The 13,431-nt window shown below is 40.6% G+C and overlaps 1 protein-coding gene across 3 annotated transcripts in view; it reads right to left on the reverse strand.

Annotated features, from left to right (window-relative positions):
* dagla (diacylglycerol lipase, alpha) overlaps window positions 1–13,431 on the reverse strand; it is a 54,601-nt gene that overhangs the window by 7,415 nt on the left and 33,755 nt on the right. For all 3 annotated transcript variants that reach the window (XM_050043058.1, XM_050043039.1, XM_050043048.1), the window contains exons 11-18: window positions 12,971–13,054; window positions 9,984–10,061; window positions 9,608–9,688; window positions 9,199–9,341; window positions 5,858–5,926; window positions 5,693–5,765; window positions 4,975–5,183; window positions 3,538–3,664 (exon numbers count right to left, since the gene is read on the reverse strand). In XM_050043058.1, the coding sequence (XP_049899015.1) occupies window positions 3,538–3,664; window positions 4,975–5,183; window positions 5,693–5,765; window positions 5,858–5,926; window positions 9,199–9,341; window positions 9,608–9,688; window positions 9,984–10,061; window positions 12,971–13,054 (864 nt within the window). The remainder of the gene's footprint in view (window positions 1–3,537; window positions 3,665–4,974; window positions 5,184–5,692; window positions 5,766–5,857; window positions 5,927–9,198; window positions 9,342–9,607; window positions 9,689–9,983; window positions 10,062–12,970; window positions 13,055–13,431) is intronic.

Here is a 13,431-nt window from a genome sequence, read left to right on the forward strand (position 1 = left end):
AAAAATATCTTAAAAAAACCCCCCAACAACCCACATTTGAATTTCGTAAATCTGAAAGAATTACGGTCTTCTCTGGTGCTCATGGTTCCAGTAACATTTATATTTGTATGTGCAATCTACACAACTTACAAATGTTAGCTTAAGTGGGTTGTCAACAACTACTACTTATACTACTTATACATCCAAAGAACTTCTGTTAAATTGAACTGCTTGGCAACCAGACCAGGCGTCCAACTGAGACAGGCCTTTCTTTGTCAAAATGTGTAGCTACACCAGGCTAGTAAAAGGGACTGGGTGTTTAATTGATTGACTGAAACGGTTTTATGGTATACCGCTCTCTTCAAAGCCAGACTATACTGAGAAAAACAGTGATTTAACATTGCTGAACACAAGAGCTGCTGGCGTACCGCTGCCTCTATCACGCATTTCGTTTGTGTTACTGTGTGACTTAGGTGTTTCAAGAGGTTTGTTTAGATTCTTAAATTTTACACAGTAAAACAAACTAACTAACTGATCGGGGCAGCGGTAGACCAGCAATCACTGTTTTTCTCAATGGAGTCTGGTGGCTTTGACGAGAGCATAGTTTAGGAGCTGAAGCCGTTCACTGCTTAACCGTTGGAACAGGCTATCAGATGGAAAGGTGAAATAGTAAAAATACCCTAAATATAGTGTACACCTAAACTGTTAAAGATGTTTTTAGGTGGGACTTTTTTAGGTGGCTAAAATACGTCTTGCTGCTCCCCTCCATCCACAGCAGGACATTGTATAGCTTCCATATCAGCACTTCTGCCGCTTCTCCAAACTGGGGGCGTGCCAACACACATCTACTGTATACAGTAAACTGACTATGGATAAGTACCCCATACAACTCTACTTCAAATAATCCAAACTATCCCTTTAACATCAGGCAGAATGATTTTCCGAATGAACCTCACAGGCATGACTTAAGACTGACAGTCTTTAAGTGTTTCACGATAAATTATTCCTTTAACAGACACGACTAGATTGATTAATGTGTTGTGCAGAGAGGCTACTGAAAGCCAAGTCATTAAGTCTATACAAAAGTATCAGAAGGACTGTTTGGTACTTGTAAACTCCAGACTTCATCTTTCTGTGAAGAGCTGTGTGATATTACAATCTCAGAGGGAGTGTTTTCTATCTGAGCACAGTTAGACTCATTAGACAGGATTTCAGAAACAGGAGCAGCAATCACATCCACACAAGGGTGAGAGTCAGATGGGTCTGATTGAGTTTGTGGTGAAATGCATGAATCATCCTTAACTGAGAGCACCCCTGAGTGAGAGTTGGAAGGACTGTTAGAAAGTGGGGGGACAGACACCAAGCACGGCTCTGAGGCAGAGGTGCAGTCTGACAGAGGAGGAGAAGGAGGAAGTACAGACTCAGCTCCTGAAAAAGAGGAAGAAGCAGTGACAGTCAGAGGGACAGAGACAGCCTCAGTCTCTGTGAGGGAGGCGGTGCAAGACAGGTCTTTGTGGGCGGGAGAGGAGGAATCAGAGGGAAGAGGGCTAGAGTTTAATTCTGTTTGTGAGGTTATCAACACAGCGGCACTGCAGGTGGGTTGATCAACTTCCTGTTCCTCTGGCTCCGAGTTTTCCTGCTCAGACAGGGGACAAAATGGTTCCAGTACCTGCAGAAACACCAGAGATATCACACTACAGACTACGTACACACACTTTATACACACACAAATATACAGAACTTATAATCACCCATCCAGAGACGGACTGACACGAGGCTGAGTCACACAAACAAATGCAAAACCAAGTAAAAACTCCTTGTACAACAAGACGAACAAACTTTACCCACAAGAAAAGCAATCCCCACAGTGGATCTGTTACATGCAAACATACACATTTATACCCTGTTATCAAGTCAGATGTTCAATGCCCGTGAAGACAGTATAAAGACCAAAAACACCATAAAACCAGGAGTGAGCAGTTCCCATGCTTTGAAACTGGAAGAAAACAAACAGTGTTGCAAGTTAAAGATTAATTATGGATTACATGCATAAATAAAACAACTTCAATCTATCAAAACTCCCAAAAATAAATTTCAGTTGAACACTTAAGGGGCATACCACTGAGAAGAAGATCAATGGAAACCTAAAGTTTTTTCTGTGACTTTGCAACGGTGTGGTTTTTGTGCGATGAAATCGAATCACTTCATTGTATTTGACAATTTCCTTGTTGATTGCTGCCATATCCAGTCATGAGATGTGTAGCTTTAAAGGGACAGGTTACCCCAAAATCAAAAATACATACTTCTCCTCCTACCTGAAGTGCGATTAGTAATCTGGATTGTTTTGGTGCAAGTAGAGTGTTGGAGATATCGTTCATAGAAATGTCTGCATTCTCTCAAATATAATGGAACTAGATGGCACTCGGCTTGTGGTGCTCAAACAATGTCTCTCTCCAGAAATCATGATCCAGTTACACAAGATAATCCACGGACCTTGTTGTGAGCAGTTTCATGTAGGAACTATTTTCTTTCTACCAAACTACACCCTCCAAGCGTATCACCACTCAGAAGGAAGCATCTACTGCTAGCTCACCTAGCACCACTGCGCTAGCGAACACTACAGCTTAGCCAAGGTGCACGACCTTTCGTCCATGAGTAGATGCACACTTCCTTCTGTGCGGTGATACAGTTTGGTAGGAGGAAAATAGTTTATGCATGACTGCTTACAACAAAGTTCATTAAAACAATCTAGATTGATAAATAGCACTACATGTAAGAGGAAAAATATGTATTTTGGAGTTTGGGGTGAACTGTCCCTTTAAAGCCAGAGAGACGATAAATGCATCACTGCTCTTAAATGAATTTTCTCTGCTGATATCAAAGTTGTTTGCTGGGCATAAATGAAGGAAAGCTTTCACTTCGGTGACTAATAATACCTGGAAGTCTTTAGAAAAGCATGCATTAATGTATAACATTCATAAAGGTGTGTGGCCAGACAACCTCTGGATATTGTATTTTTTATTTTTGGAGAAAGCATCAGGGTGATGTTTTACTGAATGTACAAAGTGAGTCCATATTAAATTTCTAAAATTAAAGTCTATTTATGATTTAAAATGTTTGGATTGGTACATTTTCAGTTTCTCATATTGCCCAAGTTGAACCTATTAGCCTGAGGAGCTACTGGCATTTATTGTAGGCACAACACAAAGTGAAACACTCCAGAACTTGTCACTGTCACTTTCTAAAACATCTATTAAAGACAGTATTTAACAGAGATATTATATCACAGCTGAAACATAACCAAAAATCAGCTGCTAATCTCCAGCTTTAGTTAAAACCATTTAAAAAGTGGTATGCCCCTTTATGAACAATTGTTAAAAAGTATTTGTGAATGCATTTCAATATTTATAGTTAGAGACAATTCACACATACTCATCATCCACCAACTCAATTTACCCAGTGTTGGAAATCAGGAACAAGATTTAAAAGTCATTTCACCACCGTTTCAAACACCCCCCGAGCCAAATCCATCTGCATGCATACAGGATAAACACAGACCTTGTTTAGGCCCTCCATCACCATGTGGGGCATGTGCTCATTAAGCATGGCGGGTGATATGATGACCTCATCGAAGGCCTTGTTGTCCCCCCACAGAGCTGAGTAGGTTGGCTCCTCCTGCCCACAGCTACAAAAAAGAGAGAGACTGTCAATCACGATGAAAGACAAAGGGAACACACATGTTGATTTTGCAACAGCCTGCCTCGGTGTCCATGTGGGAGACGCATAATCCAGGCTATGACACCACTGAGTGGAATATTTTGTGACAGACTTTAGAAATGAGCTCATTTTAGAAACCAGAACAGACTCACGAGGCAGGGAAAAAAGCTCGCTGGCTGCATATGGCATGACGTACTTTGAGTGAAATTACTCAAAGTACATCAAGAAGAGGACAATGAAGAAATATCCAGTAGCTTCATTGCAGTGTTCTTTTTAATTCCATTATCAGACACAACAAATGCCCATAAGGGTGAAATCTTGTTGTCAGTGTTGAGATAATCTGACAAAACCACTTCTGACTCGTGGTTTTGCGCCAGTTTGCAGAGAGTGGTTAAAAGATTTCAGACTACTTGCTCCTGTAATGGCCAGACACGCAGCAGCATTGCAGCAGCAGTGAACCACACAGGTCAGAGATCAAACTGTTGCACCTCCACAGACTTCCAGTGTTGGTCTGCAATGCAAGCATCAGTTGCCTCTGTGTTATAGAAGCCACACACACTTAAACCCTACCAGACAGTGTGTAATAGAGATAACAAAACATACATTTTCCAGATGTTTAACAACAGTTCTGACCATCTCACATCCAAAATAGTTCTTTTATATTTTTTAAGATATAGCATGACATCCACCTGTTATTCATTAGACCGCTGAAATGTATTCTGGCCTTGAATAACAGCCCAGTGTCGAACAGAATCGGTACCATAATTTCATGATCTCTACACATTATTTATGATTTATATTTCCCCTTTAAATATATCCACACAGAGTATAAAATTAAAAACACCAGGTTAGAAAAGAAAGTGCAAGAAGCAGGACAACTGTAAAATAAAATAGGATATTAGACAGTGCAGCAGAGTGCAGATAGAAGAGTTGGGGAGAGCCACGTGACACATTGTAAACCCACACCGTCCCCAGTATGCAGTGTATACGTTTTCCCACTCAGCTGCCTGTTCTTTAATGTCACAGGTGTGAAACAAACACAAGATTTGCTTTGAGTTAACTGTCCACGCATCCGTTACACAACCACTTCACCGTTTGTGAGCTGGAGTTGTGTGGTACAGATTTATGTTTCGCACAGAGACAAGCTTTAAGCTCCAGTACCCCTCGACTGATCTCACTTCTGGAATTTTATACATTTATTCATAAAAAAAATAAAAAAAACATTTGGGGGATTTAATTCCGATAATCTTCAGCCAGCTTTCGAATCAATTTTCTCACCATGTCTCCGGAGGATGGTTGTGCACCACGTGAATGATCCTGCCAGGAGGGTAGAGGGGGGTAGAGGCTGAAAGGGCAATGCTGAGGTCACTGGGGTGGAGCCACAGGCGACTGCTGGGGGGCGCTGCTGGCTGAGACTGAGGATCGTCATCCTCCACTGGAAGCTCTGATTTTGGGATGCATTTGGTGCCTCCCGCAATGATCCTCCACTGTTACAAAGGAAGAAAAAAAAAAGCATTTTAGTTACGTAACATAATATCAGAATCTAAATATATCTCCTGTACATTGTATACGTTTCTGCAGCTGCAACTCAGTGATGCTTTAATTACAGCAGAGATGCTGTGACTGCAGTGATGTGAGAGATCGTGAAGCGTGTAGTTTATTTTTATCAGTCACTGCAAAACTTGGACAACACAGCTTAAGTGTGATGCTACTGGGTTTATGTATTTGATTTAGATGGGTGGAAATGCAAATATGTTGTGAATCTGATAACTATTCAATCATTCATTAGTATTTGCACAGTAGAGATATGTTTTTTGTCAACAGTCCAAAAAGCATTTCCCCAAATAACTCCAAGGCAGCACAGGATGTACTTGGCAAGACCAACTGACAGCATACTGTAAAAGTTTAATGCCTTTTTCTTTGATGTTTTCATAGCAAAGAAGGTCCATAAATTTGTATAAGTGCCATCTTCTACAGTGTCAAGAGATTAAGTCACCTTTGGCTTGTTACTTTTCTGCAAGACTTCCAGAAGGTGGCGTCGAAAACCCTCCAGTTGTGACAGGCCGAGCCTACGAGAGACCGGCAGCAGATATGTTTAATGTGTTAATACTGCAGCAAAGCCAAGTTAACCACAGTATGCTGAATATAGTAGAAAAGATACCTTGGTACCAAGTCTTTTCCTAATACCACGGATGTGACAAACTCTTTGGAGTACTCCATGGCATCCTCACTGGGAAAATAAAGGAGGGAAATGGTCAACTCACAACTCAAACAAACATTTAAGTTCTTCAAATAATAGAATATAATGGGCTGTACAGTATTCTACACCAAGTATTTAGGGAATATCTTTATCTGACCACATCCACAAGATGGCCCACAAATGTGAATGCATGTATACGGCTGATACACACCGTAAATTAAGGACAGAACATAAACAAGAGAACACTATTAAAACAAAATCAGACACCATAGAAAAAAGAAACCCCGCCCTTGCAGAAGAAGTCGACCCTCTCTTCACATGTGCCTATGTGTCACACCATAAAAAGGTGCCAACAACAAAAACTTCATTTCCACATTGTATTAGCATGTGAATGGGTGACCAAAAAAGGGCAGTGCGTGTGATCTCATAGACTTTGAAAAGGACACGATTGATGGGGCAACCAAGAAGAGTGTACAATGAATGAACACTAGAAACCCTTATAAGAGCTTTTAGTATGCGCGCTATGGCTCTTGATTTATGTTTACATGGGAGACACTGGGTTGCTAAGGACAAAACATGTTTACAGCACAAAAGGAAGAAGCACAGTGCAACTTTAAGTACATACAAAACAAATGGAACTGAGGATGCAACTGTACCGCTACAACTGCACACTCAGCATCTGGTGACCACATCATGAGTCACATCATTTTCATACTTAAATCATTCAGTCCTCTCTTGTATGTCCTGCATGGAAGCATCCAAATTTCGTTACGTTTTATTCAGTGTTTCCGCTCATTTTGTCCCCCGTCTTTAATCTTCACACCAAAGTCTGACAAATTAATTTCTCTTGGCTTCGATTAAACACTAAAGGTGCACTGCAGCATTTACTTATCTCTTGGTACAGACTTCCTGCCTGATATGCATAACAAACACAGTTAACACGGCGGCCAGCTGCATGGCAGGCTGGTAGATAGTGTTCAAGTGTAGACAGACAAAATATTAATGGACTCTAAACTGCTGGGCCCAAAATAAAAAGATACCATTCAGGAAATAAGGCAAATTAAAGTGCAAACCACAGCCTGTTGTGGGCACAAGTCCAAAGCACTTTTTTTATGTGTCTTGTTCTTTACAACACCCTGTTTTTTGTAAACATATGATGCATTTTGCGAACCAGTTCTGTGTGACACATAAGGATGTGATAGTCTCCTTTCAGATTGATGAAATGATTTCAAATAAATTTTTATATTTTGGCTCCATGGCCCTGCTCAGCATATGGCAGGTAACTGTCACTACTTGGCTTGGTGATGAAAGGATGTACACATATTTCTATAATAACTGAAGCATTACAATTCAGTTACTATGAAATAATTTTGGGATGACTTCTAGCTTCTAACTTTGAATCCATAAATCCCATTTTTAAAGGATATTTTCCCATGTTTTTGTGTCTCAGTGACTGATGGAGACAATCATTTTTGAAATTGGTCCAGTATTGAGAGAAGCTGCTGCAGCCATAGCAGCCAAACAGGCTGCAATGTGATCCCTGCAGGCAACTGTGCACGCCAATGTATGGCCACTACAAGTGCTTGTTTTTGTCATCGACAGGCTCAGCTTGGTCTTGTAAGTGTCTAAATTACAGAAAGGATCCAGTCAGGTTGTTTGTGTGTATAAGTCTTGCTCTGAAATCTCAGATTTTTCCACACTGTCAAAATCAGTAAAATATTCAGTCACGATATTAAAATATTTTAGATAACACTAAGGGTGCTTTCACGCCTGCCCTGTTTGGTTTGGTTCAGTCAAACTCAGGTTCGTTTGCCCCTTAAGTGCGGTTCGTTCGGGCAGGTGTGAACACAGCAATTGCACTCGGGTGCGCACCAAAACAACCGGACTGAGACCTTCTTGAAGAGGTGGTCTCGGTCCGGTTATAAACAAACTCTGGTGCGGTTCATTTGTGGTGAGAACGTGTTCCGACATCAATCCGATCCAACTGCAGTCACATGACACATTGTTTGGGTTAAACATGAGCATGTTACAGTCCTGGAGGATTATTAATGTGCACCTCCTCCTGTACTGCCTTAATATGCACATTCAGCACATTTAATGCATCAAAAGATTGTTTTCTAGTTGGAGCTGCACCTCGTTTTCAAACTGTATGGTTTGACTAAAATGAACAAAGACAGCAATATAGTCCACGATGACCAGCGCTAAAATCAACCTGCTTAGTTGTCCCTCCATTGTGACATTAGAAAGTGTCACATTTATCTTGCAAGTGTACTCTTCTTCAACCTTTTGTTTACTACCCGTATGGAAATTCTGACTAATCAAAAGCTGCTTTTTCGCGTAAGGCATTTTATCTGGTTCGCTTGTAAATACTGCCATGAGAACACAAACCATCTCTTGGCAGTTATGCAACTTTGTAACAAAATTAGTCCCTGATTCAGACCAAAGCAAGACAACTCTAGGTCTGAAAGCACCCTTAGATACACTCTCTGTACTCCAACAGAACTCCAAGCACTCCTCTCTCCAACTTTCCACTGTTGCTTTCCCTGCAATAAGTCACCTCTCGTAAGTTTTCAGAACAAGACTTCCCCTTGAGCAAGACTTGGTCACAATAACAAACACACTAGCAAAAGGAAAGGAAGAACATTTTATTTCTCTGTAGGGTGTTTTCCGTATTGTCATCAGACACTTCTAATAACAATCTGAGCTTGTCAGTGCCGAAAACAAGTAATTCTAGGAGACGTGATGGTGCACAGTTGCCTGCTGGGATTACACTGCAGCCTGTTTGGCCACTGTGGCTGCAGCACTCTCTCTCAATACTGAATTTCAAAAACTGTCACCATTAGACACAAAAACATGTGAAAATAGCATCCAGGTTGAAAAATGCAGAAGTTGTCCTTTAATAAGGTGATCAAATAAAGAAAAAAAACGACACCACATTGCTCACACTGCTATGTTTGGTCTCCTGTGTAAACACAGCAGGGACCATTTCTGATGAACTGAAAAAATATTTATATTAGGTGTGGTATCATTCTGAGGTTTAGCACTGATGTGTATTAAACCGCAGCTTCAGAGCCAGGGCTTCAGTAAACAGTGATGACCAGCGTATAACCTGAGACAGCGGTCTGAATGAAACGGTCAAACTTGGGTTAAACATGTGCAGAATTTATAAACATAAACAAGGGATTCATGCATGGAAATAGCAAACAGGCTTTTAACGGCTCCCTGCACAATGTACTCAAACAGAATCTTCTTCTCTTCTACGCTCTTTTGTACATCCTTTGAACTCGCACAGATTGACTCACCTAAAAAGGCCACCAGGTGGAGAGTAAGAGTAGCAGTGAAGAGTTGGGTACTGAGGTCTCAGCAGGAAGGAGAGGATAGCAGCGGTGCCTGCACCAAGAGAATGCCCGACTATCACCAGCCCATAGTGCATGGTGCCCTTGTTCTGTGAGAGATAGCCAGAGTCATTATGCTCACAACAGCGCACTTTTGTTACCACAGTGAAGATAATCACTTCAAACAAATTGCCTCTACTGCCATTTGCAGAATTCTTTGTATGCAGTAGGGTTAGGGTTAGTGTACTGTTGCACAGCAAGCGTAGCCTTGAATGGAGTACTAGAGTGGTGTTAATACAAATTCAGAGAGTAAATTATGGAAAAAGGTTCATAATTGAGCCAGCCATTCTTTTTTAGGGTGTACTGAGTCGTGTACCAAGTCTCTTCCAAAGGCTTGTGACAAGATCATTTCCTGCTCCAGTTTCTTCTTAATGTATTCTGCTGAGTAAACCATCCCCTGAGAGTGGAAAGAAAGAGAAAGGGATTCAGCGAAGAGGAGGATGGGGAGAGAGAGAGTGAGAGACAGAAATATGGACAGGATGTCTGCGTCATTAATCTCTTATTAAAATATCCGTGGCAATTATTCTACTATTAACAACTGAAACGACCTTCGAGGTCTGGGATAATGCTACTTGCTGGAAGTGCGCAACGGAGAATAGAGAAATGTTAAGAGGAAAAATGTCAGAGGAGACTGCACAGAGGAGTCTGCTTAATGTATTGTAAGTGAGTGTTTTAAGACAGTAATCTCTGACCTTGTGGCCAAGCCAGGTCCCGTGCTGCTCCTCTACAGGCAAACGTTCAGAATCCCCCGTCAGATCAGTCAAGGCGTCCTGATACACACAAGACAAATTAAAAAAAATTCTACAAAAGACAGCATAAAGCAGAGAACACAAGTGGATGAAGTGAAAACAGGGAAAGTGAAAAGAACATCTTACTAATTAAAGTGCACAGATCGGGCACAAGAATTAAACATACCATTCATAATCTCCATTGGTAACTGGATTATTATTGGTTATAGTGTATTAACTTTTTACCTGAAGAGCTACAGCAAGACTTGTTAGACTATAAGAGAACAGTATATGCTCAGACTTTAATCAGGGTTCCCTTCAGCAAAGATTTTTTTTCGTAACTTTTCAACAATATTTTATCCCATTTTATGACTTTACAGAAGTAGTTTAAGGCCTCGATCACACAGAAAGTGTTTTTGTAATTGTTTTTAATGAGAATGTAGCTTTCTGCTCGCATTTTTTGCATTGCGAAGCGCCTCGCGTTTCTGCTCTCTAGGCGCCTAGAATTTTTGCTGGAGCGCTCTGAACTCCTCCAATTGAAAAAACTTCAACTGCAACTTCAACTTCAGAAAAGTGCCCCACATCATCTCTTTTTCGCCAGCTTTTTTCCCAATTGTCCAATCAGATGATTTGAGAGGCGGGCCCTCTGTGGTGTTCACGACAATACGTTTACAGTTAATAAATAATGGAAGTGAAACTGGTGGTAGCAGTTGCTGGATATTCAGAGTGACATGGCCAAACGATAGACAGCAGGTTGTCAAACTGCCCCCGAGTCATCCTAAAATATGCCTGGAAACAGCCATCATCAAGGTGAAGCTCCTGGACCAACCTGGTGGTACTCCCCATGATTCACCCTCTTTATTAGGGTGTCATGTACCCACACAGATCTCTGTTTCCCTGTGCCGAACAAACTATTTACTGACAGTTTCTCACCCTCAACCAGAGCTACAGCAAGTAGATACTAATTACTGTAAGAGAAAAAGAAGAAGATTGATTACATGGGAAGTTTAGTGTAAGGACATCATGGGGTGGTTGCCTGGCAACAATAAAAAGGCAAAGTAAGCATTTTTATAAAAAAAATAATAATAAAAAATTAACTAGTGGCATTCAATTTTTTTTTTAAAAAAAGGCAGTGTGGTGTGCCTCGTGTTTTGCAACCTGCAAAATGCTTTCTGCGTGATCAGGGCCTAAAATGGGTAAGCCTATACTGTAATACAGCCATACTGTACACATCTGTATGCATTCATTTTTTGTTAAATAAATGTTTGTTTTAAAGACATGTCTAATAACTGTTTTGCGACCTTTCCTGAACCTGAGCGTTTGCAATCCTTAATAAAATAAGGCTGATCACTGTCATGTTCCGTCAGTCTTCCTCTGTCCAAGTGGATGAATGATGCAACACACTGTCCCAATATTGATTATACATGTATAAATATGATACCTGGTGAGTCTGTCAAATATGTTTATTGACTGAATCACCAGGTACCATCAGGCCAAGTGTTGTCTGTAAATAACAAACCTGTTATTAGCCAACTGTTGCATCTTGGCTGTAATTTAGTTGGATATGACAATCTGATGCTGCTATGCTGTATGACTGTAACGTTACTGAAGCAGCCTCCCACTCAGCTAACATTAGCTATCCATCAGCAGTAACTGTCACCAGCATCATATCGCTATATACTGCACTGACAGTGAATGTTCACGAATCTTATGTGCCTGACATGACAACGTGTTTCCTTCTCCCAAAAAGGGACGCAGCCTTGGCAATGATGCGATGCTGGTCTGGTCAATGTGTATCAGGTGACACTAGTGGCATTTAGGGTTGTATGAAATTTTCACAATATGATCACTGCCTCAGAAAATATCGCTGTTTCACGGTATAACGGTATTACAGAATTTACTTTATCATCAGTCAGAGTGAGCCTCAAAGGAATGAAAGCGGAAGGGTTATTTTTGGTTGAACAAACGTTTTATTAATGTAACTGAAACTTGAAACCATTTTGTTAATGGAAGTATGTGTTAAAAGTCTCCCCTTTGAAAATAACTACAATAAAGGTGAGATTCAATGTTTACTTTCATTTTGCTTTCAATATTGTAGATAACCAAATGTACACAGTATGATAACCATCAACTTTTTTATCATGGTATACCTTGAAACTGGTATACCGCTGCAATCCTAATGGCATTTCAGTGGTTACACAGCGCAGGACTACATTTTAAATTAGTAATACATGGAACGTATCTTGCGTAATGTTAGACATGTTTTGTGATTTTTATAAACATATTTAAACAATAGCTAAAACAATGTATACTCTGTTCCTGGCAAATCATTTGAAGGCCTTTTTCTAATTTCATAACTTTTCCGTGAATTTCATGACCGTGGGAACCCTGTTAACTGCTTCCATTTTTCTCAGCTCAACATAAGGCTAAAGCGAAAACCACAGCCTTTGAAAAGGTGTTTCTTATCTTTATAATCCATGTCAGGGAGTAATGAGAGCTCAACATTCACTTACTTAGATCTGATGTTCAGAAGCACCTCGCAAAAGCTTCTTTAATCTTTATACTCTATTTGTAACGTCCCACACTGCATGTACTGTACCTTCATGTTTTGACTGGTTGGAAGCAAAGCATCAGAGATCAATGGGATGAGTGGTTATTCTCCCCTGATCTGTTAGCTGTCGGTTCAATTCAGGTCTTACAACATGATGGGAATTCTCAAATACTTGTGTAAAACAAATGGTAGGACATGTTGTTCTAAAAGTGAACAGTCACGTTTCTGCTCCATGTGTGAAAGGTGTAGGAGTTTGAGAACACTTTATTAAGCTATGAGAACTTCACCTGTTCTGGAGGTGTTGGTGTTGTGAGGTACTGAGGGGAACAGAGTGCGCTAACGTTTAGAAAGAGCTGAAGATATATTACTGTATAAACAAGACAAGAAAGCTATAATTCACCTTTGGCGATAAGGTTCCTCTGATACTGATGACAACCTTCTTCTTCGCATGATCCACTGCCACGAAAAACGGAGTCTCATAAACCTGTAAGGATGCAGAGCGGACAGTAAACGATGGCAGATGGCAGATGGCAGATGGTAGCTGTAATTAAACCTCTCCTATAGAAGTCCACCCTGGATCCAGAGGTGTTAGCCAACTATAGACCAATATCTAATCTTCCCTTTCTGTCAAAGATCCTTGAGAAAGTAGTCGCAGACCAGCTGAGTGATTTTCTCCATGATAATAATTTATTTGAGGAATTTCAGTCAGGATTTAGAGTGCATCATAGCACTGAGACAGCACTAGTTAAAATTACAAATGACCTTCTGATTGCTTCAGACAAAGGACTTGTCTCTGTACTTGTTTTATTAGATCTTAGTGTGGCGTTTGACACAATTGACCATCAAATTCTGCTACAGAGA

Source organism: Epinephelus moara, chromosome 1 (genome assembly GCF_006386435.1).
Source record: "Epinephelus moara isolate mb chromosome 1, YSFRI_EMoa_1.0, whole genome shotgun sequence".
NCBI lineage: Eukaryota > Metazoa > Chordata > Actinopteri > Perciformes > Serranidae > Epinephelus > Epinephelus moara.